Below are 25,701 nucleotides of genomic sequence, written 5' to 3' on the forward strand. Positions count from 1 at the left end.
GAAAATTTGATAATTATTAAATCTGAATGAAGGATAAAAAATAAAACTGTTTTTCCATTTGTTACAGTCCTGTAGGATCAATGAATGTAGGCACTGCTGGCGGAAAGTTCAAGGGGTGACCCTTGGGCAGTAGCCACAAAAACCATGGTGTCCCTTGTATCTTTCCTAGAGATAACAGCAAGCTGGAAGGCAGAGGGAAGTGTCTATGTGGCACCCTCCAGCCTCTTCAGTCTTTGCAGAGTATTTCAGTAGGCCTCTAGATGTGTGTTAGGTTAGATGCCTGCCCTTCAGACTGAAATTTTAAGCAAATAGGCCTGTTTCACAGAAAGACTGGGTATTTCAGCTACCCCTGCACCAGACCCTGGAATATAGGCACAGTGAACCCACTGTTTTTCAGTTTGCTATAACCTTGTGGATCTTGTGGATACAAGCCCTATTGGCTTTCAAAACTAGGTATTTGGGGGGTTCACCTCTCAGGTGCAGGTCTTAAGTAGTGGAGTGCTGGATGTGGTGTTCAAACCCTCCACTTCTCAGAAAGAAGCTCATAGTTGTGAGCTTCCCAATCGTGGGTTACTGGCCCAAGGGTGGGATTTATATTGAGATTATGTCTGAGCCTACCCTACTCATTTAGATGTGAGGGTGTGTGTGTGTGTGTGTGTGTGTGTGTGTGTGTGTGTGTGTGTTTTGTTGTTTGCCTGATACATAGGAATTGTTCAAGTACTTTTGGATTTCTTTCAGAGGGAATTGTCCCATATGTAGCTGTCGATTAGGTGTGACCATGGGAGGAGGTGAATTCAGGATCCTCCTACATTCCATCTTGAACCAGAACCTTGTATATATCATTTTAATTGATTTTTGGTGTCTAAATGTCTGCTTATAAATGTCTTGCTCCTCTTTAGAATGTAATTTCCAATAGGGCATGGGCTGGCTTGTTCACTGTTCAAGCTCTGGTCTTGGGCACATGGTAAGCACTTAATAAAAATTGTTTGAATGAGTGAGTCAATATATCCCTCCTTTAAATGGTTTCATTGAGGATGAGGATATTCTTTTATTTCTTGGTTATCTCCAAGGACACAAGAAATGTTTGTGATTCTAATGTTTTATTTTATTCAGCCATTTTCATTGAGCATGTACTACATGTCAAACACTGTGGTAGGTACTGAGGATACAACAGTGTATAAAACTGAGAAAACTCCTGTATTCACAGACATTAGTGAGATGAAACGGACAATAAATATAATAAAAAGTAAATTATTTGAGATTTTACTGATACTGCAGTGGAATTAACATCCCTCTTTACTTCCTGTTTTCTGAAGAACAAGGTGTTGTACCTCTTCTGGAATAAAATCATAGGTGATCCTAAGGGAGGATCTGCTGGGAGGACAGCAGGGAGACAAATTGACTCCCCTCCTGGAAGAAACTGGACTGTGTTAATTAGAGAGTAGTAACTAAACCTCTAGAAAAGCGTGAGAAAGAGATGAGGACAAGAAAGGGACAGGGCAAAGAGATTGTTGCTATAAGGCAGAGTTGCCTGCCGCTAAGCTGCCCGCCCTGTCATTCTGCAGTCTTCCTCTGGCTGCTTTCACCACGTCCCTGTCCGTCCCAACCTTGAAAGCCTGTCACGATGTTTGCTAGAAAGGTTTTGAATGACCCTGAACTAACCGTTGCCAAGGTATCTCTACTTACTAAAAGCAGGAATAATAAATCTGCCGGTGTGCTTTCTCCTTCCATTTCAAGACATGTAACTGCATTCAGAGCAAGGGGTAAAGAGAGTTACTGCGTGTAAAAACAGGCTTGTGCCTCAAAAAAAAAAAAAAAATACTTTTTTTTTGTAAATAAATGCATCATCTCATCGGATCCTTTTAAGGCCACTGTGAGTTGATTAAAGTGAGGATTACAAAGTGTGCCCATATACCCCCAGTTAACCCTTCTTTTGTCCCAGCATCCCATTTGCTTTAGCATTTCTCCTGGATTTTTTTTTTATGGACTTAATTTTTTTAGAGCAGCTTCAGGTTCACAGCAAAATTAAATGGAAGGTATAGAGATTTCTCCTATCCCCCCTGCCACCATATATGCCCCGCCTCCCTGACTATCCACACCCCCCACCGGAGTGGTACCTTTGTTACCATGGGAGAAGCTACATTGATGCATCATCACTCAAAGCCCGTAGTTGGCATTAGAGTTCACATTCAGTGTTGTATATTCTGTGCATATTACATGCATAGTAACATGTATCTACCATGATAGTGAAGAGTTTCAGGGCCTTGGAAATCCTCTGTGCCCTGCCTATTCGTTCCTCTGTTCTGGACTTTTCATTTTGTAATGCAGTGTCACTATAATTTTATCTTTGAAAATATTTTGATAGAACTTTTTATTTTAACATGGTAAAGCTGCTTTCTTGGGGAAAAAAATAAACATTTTTGAAGTATGTAAATTTAATTTGACTTTCAAAGTAGTCACAATTTGGATGATAAATTACATGGTCTCCTTAATTATAGTCTGCATTTAATGCAGAGAAAAACTGGTCTCCAGAGAGAAAGGGACACTCCTGGTGTGTCTGGCCAATCAAGTGTAGAGCAGGACTAAAGACCTGTGCTCTGACTTCTGGTACTTTCTACGCCGAAGACACGAAGCCCACTGGGGAGACGACTCAGATCTCAAAGCTTACCACATCCCTGCCTTATTTACAGTACTTATGAAAGTGGGATTCTATCTGTATTTCTAATTCAGACCTGAGAAAACTCACCAAGTGAATAAATAATGTACCTGGTAAGCAACAAAACTGACAAGAAGTTCAAGAGATCACAAATCAGACAGGCAAATAAAGACCTGCCTGGAGAGTATGAAGTACTCCTGAGGTGGAAGAAAAGAAGTACTGTGCCTTTAGAGAGCATTGTATAAAATGTTAAGTGGGGGAAGAATAACATCTTCACTGACAAATGTTTGATGGTATTTTGAGACTGAAATCAGTTTCATTTGCATATTTCTGGGACATGGTACATCTGTTTATCCAGCAAAATGAGTCTAGGTTCTGATCATAGTAAACTTACCCGATATGACAATTAGCCATTCTGGAGTATCACCCACATAGAATTTTAACATAGTGTTAGGGGTGCCTGGGTGGCTCAGTCGGTGAAGCTGTCCGACTTTGGCTCATGTTATGATCTCGCAGCTCATGAGTTTGAGCCCCGCATGGGGCTCTGTGCTGACAGCTCAGAGCCTCGGGCCTGCTTCTGTGTCTCCCTCTCTCTCTGCCCCTCCCCCGCTGGTGCATGCTCGTTTGCGTGCGTGCTCTCTCTCTCTCTCTCTCTTTCTCTCGCTCTCTCTCTCAAAACTAAAACTAAACATTAAATTTTTTTTTGTTTTTAAGTTTTAATACAGTGTTAGCATCCTAAAGACTGAAGTGACTGTTAACTTTTCCGTAGTAAATCAGAAGTACATTATTTCAAAAAGGGATAGGTTTTCATAAAGTCCTATTTCTTCTCATACTCATTTTAAGATGTAGTATTTCACATGCATCCTGATGTAAAAACACATGGTTATCCTAAGTCAGACAGGAAAGAGTGACTACTCATGTGTAAAATCCAGATGGTGAGGGGTAAGGAAGTGGTAAATAATACAGGATGGCGTGTGGTGTTGGTGTTTCTCCTTCAGGAGTTTTTAAGATGTGTTACATCAGATGCTATCCTGGTGAAAGGACATGTAGGTGTTTTCCTTTCTTCGTCAATGGTGTGAATACACGCTTTCATTTTATTTAATTGCTTGTTTCCCTCAGGCCTCTCCATCCGGAGCGTGTGCTGGAAAGCAGACCGCCTCCTAGCAGGGACCCAGGACAGTGAGATATTTGAAGTGATTGTGCGCGAACGAGACAAGCCAATGCTGATCCTGCAAGGCCACTGTGAGGGGGAGCTCTGGGCTCTGGCCCTGCACCCCAAGAAGCCCCTGGCTGTGACGGGAAGTGACGATCGCTCTGTCAGGTGAGGCCTTGGCATTGGTGGTCGTCATGCACTGACTGCCTTGGGACAACACAGTTACTGTGCCCAAATTTGCTTGTTACGCAAGAGACAGATAAACCACAGTGTAGAACCACACGTGTTCCAAACAGAACATTGAGACACTGAGCCCAACCACACTTGGCTTCTTAGCATTTTGGTGTTGCCGCCTTTCTCTGGCTGTATCTTAAGTCGTGAAAGTGCTCTGAGTGAGTGAAAATACACTGCTTCTGGTTAGATAGGCTCCCAGTTCTCTTTCAATCAAAGATGAGAGCTCAGCACATTCATCTGTGCTAAGATCATATTTGCCCCTCATATGCTGGGTCATCTGCAGGGGGCTGCACATGGCATTTCCGTTTTCTCCTACCTTCATCTCCACTGGTGAATTCATGAACTCGTCTTCAAAAGAACTTAAGTTCTGATTTTCAGAGTTGCCTTCAGTATGTGAGTAAACAGTTCTTTCTTTGCAAATTCTCGAATGGAATTTTGGACATTGTCCTCAAATCAAAGTAAAGTGCTGGTTCCTGAGAAAATAGGCAATTTTATTAGGGCTTCAAGGATTCTTGCTGTGGATCATTTGTTATTCTTTGAGAGCACAGCATTGCATAAAATGAGCAATACGAGGACACCTCTGATGTCCTTGTGACTGTTCAAGGACTGAACACTGGGTTTAGAAGTGTGTGATGAAGTTTGTTACACTGACTTCAATATTTTTGTATTTACTGCTGACCTTTAAATGTGCCCAATGACAAGCAGGCCAGAAAGAGTGTATGCCGGTGGGAGGGAGAGGCTGGTCCATCAGTTTGTTGATTGATTACTGCTTCTGGGCTCTAGTAGCTAAATTAGAATTTTGTAGACTAGAAGCAGGTTCCTGCTTCTCCCTTGCTCTTACTCTGTATGTCTGTGAATCTGATCAAGACACGGTGTGCTCATTACTGAGGTATAATTTTAAAAGTAAATCCATTTTGTGATCTTTACCAGGCCCTGAAGCCCCATCAATCTAAAGATCAGTGAAAACACAGTGTGTCTCCATGTGGCATCAATGTTTATTTGGCTTAAGTTTCTCTTTACCCAACTTCCTCCTCTTCTCTTCCTTTTCCTTCCTTTACTCTGAGCTTTCCCCGAACAGGCAAAATGGTACCACCAACTCAAACACCTGAGATACTCGATTTATATTTATCCAGGTAGAAATGATTTCAAGAAAGTCTTTGGCTTTTGTATTTTGACAAATTAGTTGAGTCTCAAAATTGCAAACATCTCCAAGGAGCCCTGGCTGTCAGAATTTGTCTTATTCCTCTTAACCATTAATTTGGCTCAAATGACAAATGTTATTTTACACGGAGTATTGAAATTTAAGAAGGGTCTGACTCCTAATTTCTTGAGCAAGATCAGCTTAGTGACTTTATAGGATGGTACAGTCTACTGGGGAGTGATGGTTTCTGCATGCTAGTAAAGCAAAGCTTACGTTGCTTAAAATAGTACAAGGCTAAAAGCAGCATGAGATTATGAATAATGGACGAGGTATTGAAAGACTACCATGAGCTTTAGGCTGAACAGTGCAGGCTGCCTAAGGGATCAGTAAGCTCTTCACTGTGCAACTCTCCATTTTAAGGAGCATGCCCCCGTCCGTCCTGATGGCAGAATGCATTTAGAGAAACCGCACCACATGTGTGACTTATTCTTGCTTCCCTATGGCGGAACTCGAGATTCTCTGTCCCCTCTGGCAGATACTAATGTTTGTATGTTAAGAGAAGCCTGTCTTAAGAGTACTAACAGATAGAGGTCAGTTACCCAATCGCAACTGACATTTAAATGCTTATTTGCATCTTCAAATACGTAGTCCACGTTCACTTAGTCTGAGGTGCCTGGATTAGGTGTTCCAGGAGCTGCTGCAAACTGTGTTAGGGGCACGTGCCCCTTGACCTCCATTTCTCCAGCAGTAGCTGTGCCCATCAGCCAGGGGCACTTAAAGTATCTGCCTCAACCAGGGCGAGTGGATCTATCTGCAGTGGGACACCCAGAGGCCTTGTGAAGCATGACAGCAGGTGACTGTAGACAGATACTCTTTCTTGCCAGGGAGGCCAATAAATGTAATGTGTGTTTCCATTTATCTGCACTTAAATAACACAGTTATTAGAAGGACACTCATATTATTTTAAACAAACTAACAATAACACCTAGTAGTACTTCTTTTTCTCTAAATGTTATTAACAATTCTTGGTATAAATAAAGAACAATGTTTAATTTCCAAAGAGAATAGCAAGATGTTGTGTGAAGTAGTGTTTAAAATGTCTTTATCTGATTAATCTCAAAATCTTTGGAAATGGTTTTCTGGTCTTAGAGTTCTTGCTGGGGATTTCAAATGGTGCAAATGACCCAATGATAATCTAAACACCTTCTTAGATTGCCAGACATGCCATGAGGAAGGACACTAGTATGAAATTAGTGCGTCCTGTGTTGTCATCATCATCAGAGTGGTGAACAGCCTTCCAGCCTAGGGCTGGCTGATGGCTGAGAAACTGGTTTTGTTTTTACTTTGTCCTTGTGCTTAGGCTATGGAGCCTGGCTGACCATGCCTTGATCGCCCGCTGTAACATGGAGGAAGCAGTTCGCAGTGTGGCCTTCAGCCCGGATGGATCTCAGCTGGCCCTGGGCATGAAGGACGGCTCTTTCATTGTTCTCCGAGTCAGGCACGTGCTGCTAGGGAAAATGATAATCAGAAATTCTCTTGTGTTAAACTAGTTCTCCTGGTCACAATGTATGCCTGGACTTTAGGAAAAATGCATTTATTCTTTCAAGTAGGAACATTCTAGATTCAGTCACCGATCTGTAATTCCCAAATCCAAACACTCTGAAAATCCACCGTTCTTTGGCAACTTCTTTGACAGCACGTCTTGACCCAATGAACTGATCTGAGACTGTTTATTGCCTATTAATCTCCTAGTAGGAATAATTCTCTATAATGTGATTCACTACAAAAATATTAATGTTTTTAATATGGGGTGTTGCCCTAGCTCCTGTGGAGGGTATTACATAATATATTGTATATGAACCTTTCTAAAATCCACTGAATAATGAACTCCTAAGCTCATCTGGTCCCAAGGGGGTTTGGGCTTCTAGGAAGCCAAGAAAAGAGAAAGAAATGAGAAAGCAGTCTCTAGCAGTGCCAGATTTTTAGAGGTGAGCTTGAGTCAAAATTTCTTCCACCTATAATGAAAAATAAAATGGGATATTTCATATTTATTAACACGCTATATTTACTGGACAAAAATTATGACCCACGCTTGTAATTTCTCTAAATAACACTGGTTGTTTTTTATGGCTTCTACAATTTGTGATTACAGAAAGAAAATGCAGCTGTAAATTAGATACTGCATGTTTTGCACATAGAAAATTCTATATAGGTTTGAAAAATGATCTTGGCACAGTTTATTACACTAAATTCTCCTTACCAACCACACATAACTTAATGCTGGGTTGATGGGCAACGTTTTCTTTCTCTGCTTAGTGATGGTATGGAAAGATGGCCAGTTACCAGATTTTCTTTTCTTTTTGATGGATTTCCCAAGCCAAAACAAACAAAAATCCAAAAAACCTATTTGATGACATTAGAGTAAACATTATATTATATAATATATTGCTATTAACAAGTGATAGCTGGTGAGGGGAATTACCACATAGAAGCACATATTTGCCATCATGTATGCACTGATTGTGTTGGCAGTGGGTGAAGTCTTCGGTGCTGGCCTAGGAGACTGCTAGCCACAATTCTGTCTCGTGGTGGCAGCTTTCAAATGCAGGCAGCATTTCTTACCAGAACCTGATCGGAAAGGATACAAAATATTCCAGTGACATGACGTATGCATTGTTGACCTTTCCTGGTAACAATTAAATAATGACATAAGAATTTAATATTTAAAAAGAAATTTTCCTCTTATGCTTTTTGGACTTGCTCTTTTTTGCAACAGTAAGCATCAAGCTTCACAGCCACTGGTTACTTGATCTTAAAGTATAAAAAAGATGGTTGATGTTGATGCTACCCTTGGTGGACGTTTACCTTTCTCCAGGGCATGTTTTGAAAACAATTTTACAAACCCCAAATTTTTGAAGCACAAAGTTTTAGGGGAAAATAACAATTAAACATGAAAGCAAATATGCATTTCATTAAATTTTGTTTTGTTTTGTTTTTACTTTGGAAGCCCAGATAGTATTTAAAATGTTGGTTAATTTTGCCTAAATTGGCCACAAACTAAGTAAATAGTTTTATATTTTTCCCCAAAAGTTATTCCTTTAATTCTTACACGTGTTCTCTCTCTTTTGAAACATTTTTTTCTCTGACATACAAATTTTAAAACATGGCTTGGGGTTCCTATTTCTAGATTTGCTGCTTATCACTTTTTATTGCTGGTTTTTATTCTTATAGAGATATGACAGAAGTGGTTCATATCAAAGATCGAAAAGAAGTCATTCATGAAATGAAATTTTCTCCAGATGGCTCTTACCTCGCGGTGGGATCCAATGATGGCCCAGTGGACGTGTATGCCGTTGCCCAGCGGTATAAGAAAATTGGAGAATGCAGCAAGTCGCTTAGTTTCATCACACACATTGACTGGTCTTTGGATAGCAAATACTTGCAGACCAATGACGGCGCGGGAGAACGCCTGTTCTACAAGATGCCATGTGAGTCACGCAGGCCCTGGATGGTGGTGAAAATCAAAACTTTGAACCAGAGTCAGCAAATGTATGAGAATGTCATCATGACCTCAGGGCAAGGAATGTTTTCAGAAACACGACCCCCCAAATCTCACACTCCCAAAGAAAAGATAACTAAATTGGAACACGTTAAAATTTTAAAAAATACTGCACAGTGAAAGAGATCATGAAAACATGAGGCGCAGACTGGACGTAAATACTTGAAATGGTTATAATGGGCAAAAGATATATACTTAGAAATTAAAAGAATGCCTAAAGATAAGTGAAAGGAAAAATAGCCTAGAAAAATACTAAAAAAAAACGCTAAATATTTGAGGATCACAGTCCTTATTTACTATGATGATTTTATTCCAAAATCTGTGTTCTTCATAATTGGAAGCCCTTAAGGTATTATTTGGTGAAATATGCTAATTAGGATTTAAAAAACACAATTTCTATTTGTGACCTCCACTGTCTCTTTTAGAAGAGATTCATCAGACTTTGATAACATTCAGTAACATTTAGTTTGTAATACTAAAATGGTAGAAATAAAAGACAAGTTTCTGTATTGTAATCTGTGACTAATGATTTTTTAATGTAAGTGGAAAAGTATAATATTTAACATGAATCTTGTCCTCAAGTAATTATATTTCATCTTAAAATTTTTATTGAATAATTAATTTATATGTAAAATAATATATACCATCTAATGTAACTTCAGCTTTTTAGAGTTCTCTGCCCTGTCAAATCATTAGCACACCATTACTAGGAACATATTTCTGTGTGTCTACTTTCTTTGCTTGAAATTATTTCATATATATTTTCTGTATGTGAAAAATTAAGGAATACACATTTCTCACCTGCAGTAACAAAGTAAAATCCTCTCAGTGATAATATCACAATTTGCTATCTCATTCTCCCGTTAGTGAGCATTTAGGCTTATTTCCTGTTTCTTTGCTGGTACAGACCGTGCATCTCGAAATATCTTGGTACAGGTGGGATTTTCTCTTCTGAGTCACTTCCTTGGACGATATTCTCCAAAGGGGGAATGCTGGGTCAAGGACTGTGTTCTGTCAACTCTCTCATTTTATGGTCATCTTAATGAATTTTTATGTCATGCTGTTCCAGTCCAGAATTTCTGCATGCCAGTTTGGCAGTGCACCAGTAACGCATAAGAGCACCTACTCTCACAGATGATTCTTTATTTGAAAATATTTATTTTTGAAGAAGAAACTCTGAGGTGGTACACTAAATTGTCTTGATTTTGAATTTTAAAACTGTGTATGGCTGGACATTTTCCCAAGCATTTCTGTATCAGTGTGGTTCTGCCTTTGCATGCCCTCTGGGGACATCCCTCACCTGCTTTTGGTACAAGCCGGGAGTTGCCACACATTTGAGAACATATCGAGCACACTGTCAAGCTATTTTCCCCAACCACTTACAGTTTTCATTTTCTAATGCTTTTAAATTTAAAATCCATTAACTTTTCATACTAATTTTTGAGCCTAAATTTTTTTTTTAATTTTTTTTTTAACGTTTATTTATTTTTGAGACAGAGACAGACAGAACATGAAGGGGGGAGGGGCAGAGAGAGAAGGAGACACAGAATCGGAAGCAGGCTCCAGGCTCTGAGCCATCAGCCCAGAGCCTGACACGGGGCTCGAACTCATGGACCGCAAGATCGTGACCTGAGCTGAAGTCGGACGCTTAACCGACTGCGCCACCCAGGCGCCCCATTGAGCCTAAATTTTAAAAAATCACTTCTATGGTTCCTTGAATCATGAAAGGTAGAAGTCCAGAATAAACTTAGAAATCAGGCAAAATGTTGGTGACTAAATGTGATAACATATGATTGCGTAAAAGTCAATATGACTTTCAATAATCAAAGCATACCAGCTGTGTAGTAGTTTCAGATATTACATTGAGTACAGTGATCATTTTCTTTCTTGTCTCCGTATCTGAGTTTTGATCATACACTTTCTTTAAACCCTGCTGGAAGAAAAAAAAATCATAAATTTGGTAAAGAGATTAGAATCTACAGTTTCCTTGATTTATGGAAGTTTTTTTTTTTTTTTTAAACCCTCATATAGACCTCTATATGGAAAAGGAATAAAACAAATTAGAATATGCTTTTTATTTAAATGTAACATTATGTTGCTATGTATTGATTATTTTCAGCTGGGAAGCCTTTAACAAGTAAAGAAGAAATCAAAGGGATTCCCTGGGCCTCCTGGACATGTGTGAAAGGCCCCGAAGTGAGTGGAATTTGGCCTAAATACACCGATGTCACTGACATCAATTCGGTGGATGCAAATTACAACAGCTCAGTGCTGGTGTCTGGAGATGATTTTGGACTGGTTAAATTGTTTAAATTTCCTTGTCTCAAGAAAGGTAAGGCCAAAAGAGATATTTCATTGAATAAATATTTAATCTAGAAGGTGTACACAGTGTAAACCAGACTATTTGATATTCTAAAATTACTAATTTAAGGCAGAATTTGTTCACAGTTATTACTAACCAGTTTGTAATTCATAAGCTTCATGTTTTACATTTTAACCAAATCATAGTTTGTTTTGTTTTTATTTATGTGAATAAATACTCATAATTTAAATCACATATTACATTAAAATATTGTAATTAAAATTCTCTTAGGCTTCACTGCTAATTGTGCTTATACATGGAAAGCAAAGCAAAATCTTTTTAGATAAAATCTAAAAGTGAATACTCTGGTGATAACACAATTCGTGGACTGCTTGTTGTAGTGCTTATTTTGCAAACCCAATTTACATAACTGGTGAAATTTTTGAGAGTGAAGATTGGTTCAAAAGAACTCTTCCTCCTCTCACATTTTGTTGTTTTGTCTTACTGTTGTTAAAATGTTGTCGCTTTAATTTTTGTTGCACCTTTAGACTTTGTGGAATGTGACTGAGTTAACCATGTAATGACCCTGTCTTCTTTTTCCTTAAAAAGTTTAGACAAAGCCCATACACAGGCTTTTCTGAGACTCCCCACTAGCACCCTGAAAATCAGATGTTTGGAAAGTAATCATCAGGGACGTGTTATTGCTTGAAAATTCATTCACTTGAACAATTTTTAAATTAAGAAAGGGAAGGGATGGAAAAATGTAATCAGAATGTCATTTTCAGCTAACTGGCAGTTTTGAAGCAGCAACAGTTATGGTAGAGAATTGAACATAAAATGCACAGCAAACCATCATTTACGCTCGACAGCATGGCCATCAGTTTAAAATGCTTGAGGCACAAAATTACCTCCCCTGCCTAATTCACACTCTCCTCTCCCTAATGGGCTTTTTGAGTAATAGGGTGTGTCCTGTTGGATTGAGTAATGTACTTGCAGAACGTGAGTTAGGCAACCGGTCTGGGAACTGAGAAGAAACGTACATCCCTGAGGCCAGAAACAATACTGTTGGCCTCACATGTGAAGACTAGGAAAGAAGGTAACTCACCCAGAATTGTTATTTCCTGCGTATTCCCAAGCCTTGTAGAGTGGATTTGGGTCTAGAAATGGAGATCCTGAATGTATTGATAAGAATGGGGGAAGGGGGGTGGGAGGTGATGAATAGTGTTGCCTGTCCAAACAAGACCCCCTGATGGGTAAACTGACCCTGAGGATGATGGAACCCAGGAGACACCTGCAGAGTAAGGGGAGGTTGACTGCTGAGTGATGGTATCATGGGAATAATAAAACCCACCTCAGCAATCTGTGGAACTATTCGTATTCTCATAGCAAATTTACTTGTTCTACTCTTCATGGCAAGTGGTTTATAAATCTTGCAATTTGTCTCAGAGCCATTCAGGCTTTTGTGGCCTTTCTATGCCAGAACTACTGGCAGGGAAGTTTCTAAAGGGGGATTGTTGAAGGGAATGGTGACAATTGGTAGCTCTTGTCTCCCTGTAGCCCAGCGTATCAGTGGTGGGTAGTCCCCCAACTTTTGAACCTGTAAACAGCCAAGTATGAGAAGGGGCTAGTGACCATGAGAAGTGTAGAGACTGAGCAAATATTATAGTTCTCTGTGATTAAATCAAACTCTCAACCAAGTTCATTGACACATTTACAAGTACTTGTGTATAGGATTCTGCTGTATAGTATTGAGACGTAAATGTTTTGCAGTTAATGAAAATGACTACAATGGTTATTATTTTTACATGGTCAAACCAATTTTTCTCATTTCGTTTTGACAGTTTTCAAATCTTTTTATATACCTAGTATCAATCCTGATCATTTTCCCTGGTGTCGCTTAGACTACATTCTGTTTAACCATCATCGCACAGACACTTCCATGAGGTAAAAATCCAAAGCCTAGCTCATTGACATTTGCCGTGTCTTACCACCCCTTCTCCAAAGGAAGGCTCAAGGCTGAGGATCTCCTGTTTCACCTCTGTGCTGCTGCCCCATTAATCCTTCACACAAACGTGCACATGCACACACACACACACACACACACACACACACACACACACACACACTCATACACACTCCTTGAAGAACTCCCAAGAAAAATGTCCTGGATGTTGTAAGACATGAGTTGCATAAGGTCTGGGCCTTGAAGGAAAAAGCATTGGCCTCCAGTAGAGCTTGAACGAGCTTGAGGCAGTACAGAAACAGAAAGGTCAAGGTGGCCACAGCATGGTGAATGAGGGGAGCATTGTGTACTCAGAGTCTGCAGAGGGCAGTGGGGACTATGTCACAAAGGCCTTGTAGCCATTGTGAAAAATTTGGGTCTTCTTTTAAGTGTGGTAGGAAACTATTGAAGATTTAAAATGGAGGAGTGACATGACCCATCTAAGTTGTTAAAAGACCACTTTGATAGCATGTGGGATGAATTAGGGAAGTGAAGGCTCCAAGTAGATTTTCACATAAGTCCAGGTGAGAGATTTTGTGGCTTGGACAAAGGTATTAGGAACAGATGTGAATACAGGTGCATGAGGTTAGGAAACAGTGTCAAGGTAGAGCTGAAGGTATTGCTGATGGATTTGGATGTGGGAATAGAAGCAAAGAGCCAAGGATGAGTTTTGGGCGTGAGCAGTGGGGGTGTGGATGATGACACCACTTATGAAGATGGAAAAATGAGCAAGGAAAAAGGTGTGTGTGTGTGTGAGAGAGGGAGAGAGAGAGAGAGACAGACAGACAGACAGACAGACATGGGGATAAGAGAGAAGGGTAAGGGGCACTCCTTGGTCTGTGCTGTCCATGATAAGTTTGAGGCGCCAGTTAGATATCCAAGTAGACATGGCACACAGGCCAACTGCAGTCCAGGGAGAACTGAGAGCTGAAAAATGAATGTTCAGCAATTGAGGGCATATTGACAGTATGTAAAGCCGTGGGAGAGAGGACCAGCAGAGAGATAAGAGCCTTCCCTGTGGTTCAGAGAATAAAGAGAGGCCTTAAAAAGTGACACTATCCTAAGGAAAGCCTGGGAAGAGATGGATGTGGTTTTCATGTATTCAATAAATATTTGTTATGTGCTATTCTAGAGGCTGGAGATACATCAGTGAGTAAAACAAGCACAAATCCCTGTCCTCATGGAGCTTTTGTTCTACTGAAGGGACACAGTCAATAAACAAAATGTAAACACATCTGGTGAGAAAGGCTATGAAGGAAACAAAAGCAAACAGTAGCAGGAGCGCTCAAATCGGGCAGCTTGGTGGTATATTTTAAATAGCATGGTCATTTTCACCTTCATATAACTTTATTTTTTTAATATTTTTTAATGTTTATTTATTTTTGAGAGAGAGAGAGAGAGGGAGGGAGGGAGGGAGGGAGGGAGGGAGGGAGGGAGGGAGACGCAGAGAGAGGGAGACACAGAATCCAAAGCAGGCTCCAGGCTCTGAGCTGTCAGCACAGAGCCTGACTCAGGGCTCGAACTCACAAGCTGTGAGATCATGACCTGAGCTGAAGTTGGACACTTTATTGACTGAGCCACCCAGGCGCCCCACCTTCACATAACTTTAAATCATTACCTCTCCAATGGGTATTTGAATTTTAAACATGTTTTAGTTGAACAGGTGGCTTTCTCCCCCATTAAAGAGGCTCCATTACAGGGCCTGCAATAGGTAGAATGATTTCTGAAGGAGGATTGCTGGCCCCTGAAATCTCCCGTAGCCTTTGGAGTATGAGGCCTCCACACGATAGCATGGACCCTGCTTACTTCCCTGACTTCCTTCATGCTGCCGTGTACCAACTACATACTGGATACTTTACTGCAGTAGTTCAGCTACAACCATAAGTGCAAATAGCTTTTCTTCTGCATTCATGACCTTGGGGATGGTGTTTACTAAGTAAAGCAATCAGGGAACCAAATTTAATTCTTCCAGCTCTACATCCACATGACCCTGAACAGTAATTTGACTGTTTTTTTTTTTTCCCACAGAATGATTCTCTGTTTCCCTATTGCAAAGGACCACCTGTCTTATCTTGTATTTAAATAAGAATGTGTAAGATAATCATGCTTAAGCATTTTAGTTGCAGAATCAGTGAAGCAGTAGGCATTACTGGAAAAGGTTCAGATGTGTCTTCAGCTGCAGGACTTAAATTTTAAGGCCATTTTTAGCTTAATCCATACTGGAATAATTGAGATAATTTTTGGAGGCTTTGCTTGTTAAGATATATAATACTGAAAATTATGTTTTCTAATGTATTTAAAGATTTCACTTTTCAGCATGAATCAGAATGTAATATTTTAATCAATGAATTGTATTTTTTGCATTACTAATCTCTTCAAAATATCTTTTCAGGAGCCAAATTTAGAAAGTATGTGGGCCATTCTGCACATGTCACAAATGTCCGCTGGTCCCATGACTTTCAGTGGGTATTGAGCACAGGAGGGGCTGACCACTCAGTTTTCCAGTGGAGGTTTATTCCAGAAGGTGTCAGCAACGGTCTGCTGGAAACTGCACCCCAGGGTAAAACCAATTATAATTTTTCAAGCTTTTTTTTTTTTTTTGGCAATAAAAATTTCAAAGAATGTTCTAACATCTCTCCTGGACATAAAGAGTTAAAGCAATTTTTGAAAAATTCATCCCTATAATAAATTTTAAAATTAAAAGTAAAAACAAAACTTTTGAGTTATATGTGAATTAGTTGGTTAATTTCCTTCAAAAGATTTTGTTTATACCAGATGCCAGTTGAAGATCAAAGGTTTACATGAAGAATTAGCCTTTGAGAATGTCAGGAACAAATCTACCTCAGCCTCCTTAGGACAACTATAACTGTGGTGGGTCTACTCAGGCTGCAGGGGGACAGAGGGACAGAGTGACCTTAGGAGTTGGCTCCAGAGTGAAGTTCAAAGAATGGTCCACAGTTGGGACTGAAGTCTTCCAGTTCACTGGATATGTAGTCTTTTAATTTACTGTCATGCCAGCAGGAGTAATCAGGTAATAAAATTTGAAACCATGTGAGGAAATGTTTTCATTGGGACAATTTCTGCAGGGGTTTTGACCCTGGCAATTACTGCCACTTGGTAGATGTGGCAAAGGCTAAGAACTAAGTGGTTAGATTTCCCTTTATTTCAGCCTTCATTTTGGTAAAACGTTCCCCTGGCCTTGCCTTTTCTCTCTTTCTCTCTGTTTCGTTCTTTCCCTTTCTCTTTTTCTTTCTTTCTTTCTTTCTTTCTTTCTTTCTTTCTTTCTTTCTTTCTTTCTTTTATTCTCTCTCTCTCTCTCTCTCTCTCTCTCTCTCTGGCCCTTTTCAAAGCAAGATTTAAAACACAAAGATTTGTTACAGAAGTGTGGCAATGAGTTCTGTCTGCTGGGGAGGAGTGGGGGAGAATTGCCCAGGTCTGTTAACACTACTGTAAGGGGTGAGATGATGTGCTGAACTTAACCAAAAGATGGAAGGGATGGTGGCGGGGGGAGACGTTTTAAGAACCTACATCAAAGGAAAACTAAGCTATATTGATTTTTTTAATTTACTTTGCTAGAAGAAAGAAAATATTTTAAATAAATGTATAAGCTATTTTGGGTCTCAGAACTTTTGCTTGTTTCTCACGGGTTGTGTTTCTGCAGAAGGTGGCACTGATTCTTACAGTGAAGAGTCTGATTCGGATTTATCTGATGTGCCAGAGTTGGACTCTGATATTGAGCAAGAAACTCAAATCAATTATGATCGCCAGGTCAGTAAGCAGAGGGCCTCCTAACAAATGCCTTACAGCCCAGAATGTCGATCTCACTGGATTTGGATGTTGCACTAAATATGGCTGGTACTTGAGCAGAAGAGAATCCAGACAAGAATAAGGAAAATTACCTACTTCTTGTCTTTAAGCACAGATTGAAAATAAGGCATTTACCCATTCACATTATTAAAAAAATTTTTTTAGTGGAAAGTAGTACCAAATTTTTAAATTGAACCCATGACAGAGTTTTCTGCCTTTCGAGCGCCTAAAACTTAAAATATTTTTTTGCAGAAAAATGTGCAAGCAAGCTAAAGGATTCTTAATTTTCTTAGCAGATCTGAAAGCATATGTTTTCTGGGGTGCCTGGGTGGCTCAGTTGGCTAGGCATCCAACTCTTGGTTTTGGCCCAGGTCATAATCACATGGTTCATGAGTTAGAGCCCTATGTAGGGCTCTGTGCACTGACAGTGTGGAGCCTGCTTGGGATTCTCTCGCTCTCCCTCTTGCTCTGCCCCTCCCTCATTCATGCACACACTCTCTCTCTAAATATAAATAAATAAATAAATAATAAAATTTTAAAGCATGTTTTCTTTACAGAATTGGTAGCTTTAAAGCCATGGTAGTTTTCAAGATAACTAGCATCCTGGTTTCTCTCTCAACTTCCGTATACCGTTATCCATTTAATTGAAGTTAAAACCCAAATACAATACGTATGATCTCTCCAGTCCGAAATTATCGCTAGTAGAAAAGTTACACAATTTCAAAAAAATTGGGTCCTAGTTTTTTTAAAGTAGACATTTCATTTTAGTGCTGAACAGTGAGTGTTAAAGAGAACATTCCTTCATAGGAATCTGGAGACATCTCACCTTTTTTATGGTTGGTAACTGAAGGTGTTCTATTTTCTTTCTTGTCATATCATGAAAGTATGTGAAGCAGACTCTGTCAGTGAACATGGAGTAAGATTTCTGGTTTCAGACATAGCAAATGTCACTGTTGCCCATGGAGACTTACCATATAGGCCTGTGGCAGCTGCTGTGTATTACCTGTCTCTACAGGGCCGGATCCTGCTCTGTATATACACCAAATCCAACCTCACAATAACCCTGAGATGTTAACTATTTTGCCCACGTCCACCTCACCCGTAGTACTGAGATAAGAATGAGGATCTGGGCTGCTCTCCAAAGCATACATTCTGCATATTGCTTGGCTTTGCCACTGCGTAAGCACTGAAACTTTCCAGATGATAATTATCACTCATTGATTTAGTGTTTGAAAAATTAGAGGCAGTCTGACTGATGGTTTGGGTCAACTTCGTGACTAAGTCAGCTTGACCATGTGTTGATACAATGAATTATGCAACAAAACTAAAGATGAGGATTGAAAAGAAATTATTAACGTAGAAATATATACACAGTGAATAATGTTATGTCCTCATATCCAGGGGACATGGAATTTAAGCAAAGTGAACATAAAATTTAGGAAAAAAAGAAAAGCAATATCTTAGTTGGGATTTTTTTTATGTAATAAAAGGTGTTAGTCAAAGAATGAAAAGACTTGACTATACTGAAATCCATGCCTAGGATTTATATATTCTCCCTGGTATCTTAGTTTCTGAAGCTTTTGTCTATATTACTTGATTTACATTATTTTTTTGTTCTTGAATTACTCCTGAGCAGAAAGTTTTATTCTATTCTACAAATGAGAATCTTAGGTCCACAGAGTTTATGAGACTTGTTCCAATAACCTGTAGAAATGCCAAGACCAGAATTCAGTGCTCTTGAGGAGTTGATGAGCTGAAGAAAGCATCATGGACTCAGATGGATAATTAGCTTAAGATTTTACAAGCTTAATTCATTGTATCTGCAGTAGACAAAGCAATAATGAGGTATCTTCTGAATCCTTTTTTTTTAATTTTTTTATTAAATCTAAAACAGACTTAATTATAATATATCATCTTTCTAGTTACATAGCTTTATCAAATGAAAATTTTCCCTATGAAGATGAGCAATTACTAATAGATTGTACTTCATTTTGAATGTGTTAAATTGATATCTGTTGATAGTAGGGCATATATACATGGTAGCAAAACAGACTAATTTTTTATCTACATTTAAATTGTAGGAAATGTTCTCTGAATCAGCAGCACATTTTAGGTCCTAGGTTAGACCAAACTTTGCTCTAAATCTCAGAGTCTAATCTGTCAAGATGCATAAGATTATGACGGAAGATAATTCCAGAGAGTGATCACCATGATTCATGAGGTCTGTGTTTTGCAAATGAATCAAGAGATTTCTCACCTTAGAAAAAATTACAACAAAATATTTTATTGATTTTTATTGATGATTTTATCAAGTAATTTCCTTTCTTATTTACCAGAAAATTAATACCATATTTTCTGAATATGTATTATTTAAACTTAAAATCTTGAACCCCAGTGATTTAAAAGATATTTCAAGTTAGTTTTGTTCATTAGGAAGTAAAATGCAGTCTCATGTAGGTATTCAGTTCTGTTTATCTTTTCAAAGAAGCCACTCTTGTCTTTTCTATTGTCTGTTTTCTATTGTCTATTTCATTTATTTCTAATGGTTTAAAAAAATTTTTTTTGATGTTTATTTATTTTTTGAGAGCTAGGACAGAATGCAAGTTGGGGAGGGCCAGAGAGAGAGGGAGACACAGAATCTGAAGAGGCTCCAGGATCTGAGCTGTCAGCACAGAGCCCAATGCTGGGCTCAAACCCACAAGCCATGAATGAGATCATGACCTGAGCCGAAGTCGTCACTAAACTGACTGAGCCACCCAGGCACCCCTCTACTCTAATGTTTATTATTTCCTTCCTTCTGGTAACTTTGTGTTTAATGTATTCTTTTTCTTGTTCCTTGAGGTACATTGTTCCGTTGTTTATCAGAGAGGTTTTTTTTTCCTTAATGTATGTTTATATAGCTACACACTTTGCTCTTGGAACTGCTTTTGCTGTATCGCATAAGTTTTGTTACATTGTTTCCATTTTCTTTTGTTTCAAGATATTTTCTATGTTTCTATGTTCTTCTTTGATCCACTGGTTGTTCAAAAGTGTGTGGTTTAATTTCCACATACTTAAGAATTTTCCAGCTTTCTTCCTGTTACTGATTTTACTTTCATACCACAGTGTCCAGAAAATATACTTGATATGATTTCTATATTTTTCAATTTATTGAGACATGTTTTGTGGCCTAACATATGAGGCATCCTGAGAAGAATATGTATGTTGCTACTGAGACATGGAATGTTCTGGTTATGTCTGCTAGGTTACTTGGTCTGCAGTGTTCTTCATCTGCTGTTTCCTTATTGATTCTTAGTCTGGATCATCTATCCATTATTCAGAGTGACTCTTCCCGACTATTACACATTGATGTTTATTTCTCCTTTTAGTTCTGTTAGTTTGTGCTTTATGTATTTAGGTGCTCTGATGTTGGGTGCATATTTAAAACTCTTATATCTTCTTGATGAATTTGACCCCTTTATCATTATATAATGACCTACTTTGTCTCTTGTGACCATTTTTAGCTTCTCATGTTCTCAAAAACTTGATTTCCTACAGTTAAAGACCTCCTGAGAATGCCAAGATATTAATAATTTTGAAACCTGAAGAGTCTCAACTAAATGTTTCTGCTATGCTTTAAGGTTTACAAAGAAGATCTACCTCAGCTAAAGCAACAAAGTAAAGAGAAAAACCATGCAGTGCCCTTCCTCAAAAGAGAAAAGGCTCCTGAGGACAGCTTGAAACTCCAGTTCATACACGGGTGGGTGCCTGTCACCAGCCTTATCAGCAGAGCAGTGGGGTCCTCTCTTCTTGGTGCTGACCCACTTCAGGCTGGCTCTTCTCTCCAGTGTGTACTTACCTGAACTTGATATTTTAACCATGATTATCTGTCCAGTATTCTTAGTTGGTGTTCTCTGGCCATAACAGTGTGTGTATCTAGATGTTTCCTGCTTCAGTGACTTCCATGATGGGTATGTTTCTGTGGCCCATTGTTATCATGCTCCATTGTCTCTGCCATTGCTGCTCCCATTATCCCCATATCTCCTGTTCTATTTAGTTGGCTCCACTCTGACAGTATTTCCTTTAAACAATTTTGCTCACATATGGCCAAAATAATTTTGAATTTTGAAAATCATATCATACACAACCTATCACCCTTGAGGTTGACATCTAAAATTTTTTGGGGTGCCTGCGTGGCTCAGTTGGTTGACTGTCCCAACTCCAGCCCAGGTCATGATCTCACAGTTCATAAGTTTGAGCCCCACATTGGGTTCAGTGCTGACAGCTCAGAGCTTGCTTTGGATTCTGTGTCTCCCTCTTTGCCCCTTCCTGGCTCATGCTCTCTCTCTCTGTCTCTCTCCCCTTCAAAAATAAATAAACATTAAAAAAATAAAAAAAAAAGTTTTTTTCAACATAAGGTTAAATGATTGTGAAGAATATAACATCTAGTGTTTTATTAATACATCATTCATTTACGTGGATCAGTTGGAACCTAAATGTCATTGATATTTGTTTCTCACCATCATCAATTTTAAAAATACATGAGCTCATATTTCTGTTCCACTTCTCCCATAGAATATTACATGAATATTACACTAATGTAATATTTTTATGCTTGAAAGCCTTTTGTTGATCACCCTATCATACCTTCTGCGAGGGAAGAAATGTATATAAGTGCAGTTTAAATTTAATTCCCTGCAATCCTAAGTCTCTAACTCGTGTTATCTAGTATGGTACCCACTAGCCACTGAAAGCCACTGAGTGCTTGAAATGTGGCTAGTCTCAATGCACACGTGTTGTACGTGTAAAATGCACACTGGATTTCGAAGACTTAGCATGAAAAAAGAAAGAAAGAGATTTCATTAAATGTTTTCTATTGATTGCATGATAATACTTTAGACATAATGGGTTAAAAGTTCTTAACATTTTTCATCTGTTTGTCTTTATCTTTTTTTAATATGACAATAGAAAGTTTTCACTTACCCACATGGTTTGCATAATATTTCTATTGAACATTGCTGCTATGAGTGTTAATTTTTTTCTGGATTGAATTCTTATTACAACTATTAGTATTACAAAGTTTATCAGACCAACATAAATATAGTACAGATTCTAATAAGTAGTTACTAAATGTAAAAAATTTTATTGGAAAAAAATTAAGATTTTTTTCACTGAGTTCAGATATGCGTGTGTGTGTGTGTGTGTGTGTGTGTGTGTGTATTATTGCTAGATTGTGACAGTTTAGCATTGGTTCTATTCCCATTTTTCATTTTTTAATAGTTACAAGCACAGAGAGAGTTTATTTACATGAATGAGTAAAAGAGAATGGAAGCAACTTTATCATAGCAATGTTACTCAATTCTTTAATTTTTCTTGCAATACAGATGATCTATTTCATGATTTTGATACATCACACAATAATATAGTTTAATCTGCCACCTGTCAATTCAATCAAATCACTCTTCAATTTTGTTAAAAGCAAAGAATTGGAAATGACTTGACTTACAGAAGAATTTCATACCTAGTTGTTGGAATTATTCACTTTCAACATCCACACTTGAGTTTGTTTTGGTGTCCCTGGATGGTTTGATGCCCCAGGGTAATACACCACAGTGAAAGTCCAGGTGGACAAGAGGAATGACTTTCTAACATGAGAGGAAGGTGATTGAGAAAGGGGAGGTGAGAAGGGAAACCTCCCCATCGTAGATGTGTTCTCAGACTGGTCAGTTTTAAGAAAGAGCACATACATACAGGGGCACCTGGGTGGCTCAGTTGGTTGAGCGTCCAACTTGGACTCAGGTCATGATCGCACGGTCTGTGAGTTTGAGCCCCGCGTGGGGCTATGTGCTGACAGCTCAGAGCCTGGAGCCTGCTTCAGATTCTGCGTTTCCCTCTCTCTCTGCCCCTCCCCAATATGCTCTGTCTCTCTCTCTCGCTCTGTCAAAAATAAATAAACATTAAAAAAAAAAAAGGAAAGAGCACATACAGTAGTTGAGGATCTAGAAACAAGTTCTGTTAAAATTATCAGCACACATTAGCCCTGTTAGAGAGTTGCCACATGTCCTCAGACGCCCTCACACCCGTGTTGAAGACGACTGTCCTAGGCAGCTATGGAGATCCCTGGGATTCTCCTTGTGCATGTCCATATCAACATGTTAGCTTTACCTCCTGACCTCTCCTGCTCTGTTCGTTCACTGTTCATTCAACTACCATGCATGTCTTGGACCTGTGCTTCAGTTACAGGGGCTACGACTGTAGAAACAATCTGTTCTACACGCAGACCGGAGAAGTGGTCTATCACATTGCTGCAGTTGCTGTTGTGTACAACAGGCAGCAACACTCCCAGAGGCTGTACCTGGGGCACGATGATGACATTCTCAGCCTGACCATCCATCCAGTGAAAGACTACGTGGCCACCGGGCAGGTGTGTAGTTCTCCTCTAGGATGGTGGTCTAGCCCAAGAGGATTTCATTTTGAGTCCACTTTACATACTAGTTCAAGAAATACTTGGTAGAAACAAACAAGAGGCAATAAGCTGAGGATTCAGTAAATGCTGCGTCATTTCATGATAGTAGAAGAATTAACCAGTACATTACACAGCACTGTTGGGAAGCCTCTGAGAGATTTCCTTCTGACATGAGATCCATAAATAGGATTAGCTAAAACTAAAGTAAGTTCCATGGATGCAGTCTTAATATATTTTCCTCATCACTGTATACCCAGTACTTCGTATATCCTAGGTAACCAGTGAGTGTTTATTGAATGAACCATCTTTTAGTGCTAGTATAACATCTAGTGAATAGTTATTTTTATAAAACTTAAAGTCATGCATTTTGCCTAAATCATTATTTTATATTTTAACCGATATATTGGCTAACTTTGCTAGCCAGTGCATGTGTGTATACTTAATACACCACATTCTATACTGTATTGGTGTGAGGCAGACCATTGACAAACCAGTGCACCAGTAGCCATTCCAGGGGTAACTGGGGCTCCAGACACCAGTGAGGCAGTTGGCTGGATTCTGCCCAGTTATGTGCATTGTTTTATGTCCCATTTTCCCTTTTATAGTCACTACACCCAACAAGGTTCTTCTTTCCCTTACAATTAAGTGAGGAAAACCACTTTATTAAAATTTTGTTGTTGGGGATTAGTGTCAGAGAAGCTTGTATTCCCTCAAGGAGAATCCATCCTACCAACAGGTAGGCCATGAAACTGTCATTTCCTGGGAGGAAAAGCAGAGCCAGGCCTTCTTGGAATGAGTAAAATATTTGAGATGGTGAAAGAACTCTGAAGATATTGCTGTAACAACACACAGGTGACTTGCTTGACCAGGAAGTGGAATCTTATGCGGAGTTGGAAAGGCAGGAGAGAAAAATCTAGAACTCATACAAAAAGCACAGTGGACGTTTGACTTGCAGTTTTAAAGTACCTTGCCTGGGAGCCATGTACCAGGTTAGGCTGGGCTGGCCCCCAATTTGATGCCCAGAACAAGCCTCTTAGACTCTTTGTACCTCAGTTTTATCATCCTGAAAACAATGATTTCCAGGTGTCTTCCTGCTCCCCAAATGTGTGGATGTCTGGGCAGCACTTGACTCTAAGGAACTCTGAAAGTGATTCTAAGGCATCATTCTTGTTATGATTTATAAGTGGTTAATTACACTCATCCTATTATTTCAGGTTGGAAGAGATGCTGCTATTCATGTGTGGGACACACAAACTCTAAAATGTTTGTCACTATTGAAAGGACAACACCAGAGAGGAGTGTGTGCACTTGATTTTTCAGGTAAGCACCAGTTTTCTGCTGAAGTCATTGATGGTTCTGCTTTACTTAGGGCTGGGTTTGTTTTGTTTTGTTTTGTTTTGTTTTGTTTTGTTTTGTTTTGTTTTACAACCTCCTATTTAGTTGAGTTCTGTTTGTAATAAGGTAAGTAAGCCCTTTGTATGTTAGCTACCCATTCTTAGACTGGAAATCAGATATGTGAATACCTCACAAAAAAAATATGTGGCCTTTGGATTATACGAAACGCCTTTCCCAGTCTTGTTCATTTCCTCTCTCCCAAGTCATTACCCAGAGCTCACACTGTGTTCTGCATTTGCTTGAGCAATTTGAAATCCAGAGCAGCTGTTGCTGTAGATAGTTTTAGTTGCAAACGTCTGGCAGTGACTCAGAACATCAATTTCATCTCTCCAAAGAGGTGGGAGCACAGCACTTGCAATTTAAAATATAAAGAACTAGAGGGAGGGCTGCAAATTCTCTGCAAAAGGCCACTTGACAACACTCGTGTTTTGAAAATAAATTTCATATTTGAAAAATAGAACTGGATTTTCCATCTCTTTAATTTAGAATTTGAACGCAGTGCTAGTAGAATACTAACTGATGAATGTAATTTTCTTTAGGGTGAGGCCGTTTCTTTAAGCTAGAAAGGAGAATAAGGGCCTGTTACAGAAAGTGTTTTTACCTAGAATTTTTAATCCCAATAGTAGAAGTTAGTTCGGTAGAAAAAAAAGTATAAACTTTTTACTGAAAACTGATACTGTAATTTCTTTATTTCTAAATCCCATTCAAATGTTTAATATGTGCAGTGTGTGTAATGGTAGTCATTAAATTCCATTTCTCCACAACCGCATTCTCTTTCCTACATCCCTCACTCTCTACTCTCCTTGCTCAAGCCCAGACTCCCTCTCATCTCTGCCATATTGGTCTTTGATTCCATTCCCATGTTCTCTGGTCCATCCTACCCAGTTCTGGAATCTTCTGGAAGCACAGTTACATTGCCCCCCTGTAGACTCATGTCAGTTGACTGACTCAGGGCCGAGCCCTTGGTTGGACATTCATGACCTTCCATGATCTGGCTTCAACCTTCC

The 25,701-nt window shown here is 39.1% G+C and overlaps 1 protein-coding gene across 4 annotated transcripts in view; it reads left to right on the forward strand.

Annotated features, from left to right (window-relative positions):
* The window catches only part of EML6 (EMAP like 6), a 271,991-nt gene that overhangs the window by 152,656 nt on the left and 93,634 nt on the right, over positions 1-25,701 (forward strand). For all 4 annotated transcript variants that reach the window (XM_047068057.1, XM_047068059.1, XM_047068056.1 and 1 more), the window contains exons 7-15: positions 3,776-3,977; positions 6,545-6,682; positions 8,416-8,672; positions 10,863-11,075; positions 15,440-15,607; positions 16,709-16,815; positions 20,475-20,593; positions 23,071-23,257; positions 24,514-24,619. In XM_047068057.1, coding sequence (XP_046924013.1) covers positions 3,776-3,977; positions 6,545-6,682; positions 8,416-8,672; positions 10,863-11,075; positions 15,440-15,607; positions 16,709-16,815; positions 20,475-20,593; positions 23,071-23,257; positions 24,514-24,619 — 1,497 coding nt within the window. The remainder of the gene's footprint in view (positions 1-3,775; positions 3,978-6,544; positions 6,683-8,415; positions 8,673-10,862; positions 11,076-15,439; positions 15,608-16,708; positions 16,816-20,474; positions 20,594-23,070; positions 23,258-24,513; positions 24,620-25,701) is intronic.

Source organism: Lynx rufus, unplaced genomic scaffold, assembly GCF_022079265.1.
Source record: "Lynx rufus isolate CCGP_SWC_20201006 ecotype Redwood Valley unplaced genomic scaffold, mLynRuf1.p SCAF_8, whole genome shotgun sequence".
Classification (NCBI taxonomy): domain Eukaryota; kingdom Metazoa; phylum Chordata; class Mammalia; order Carnivora; family Felidae; genus Lynx; species Lynx rufus.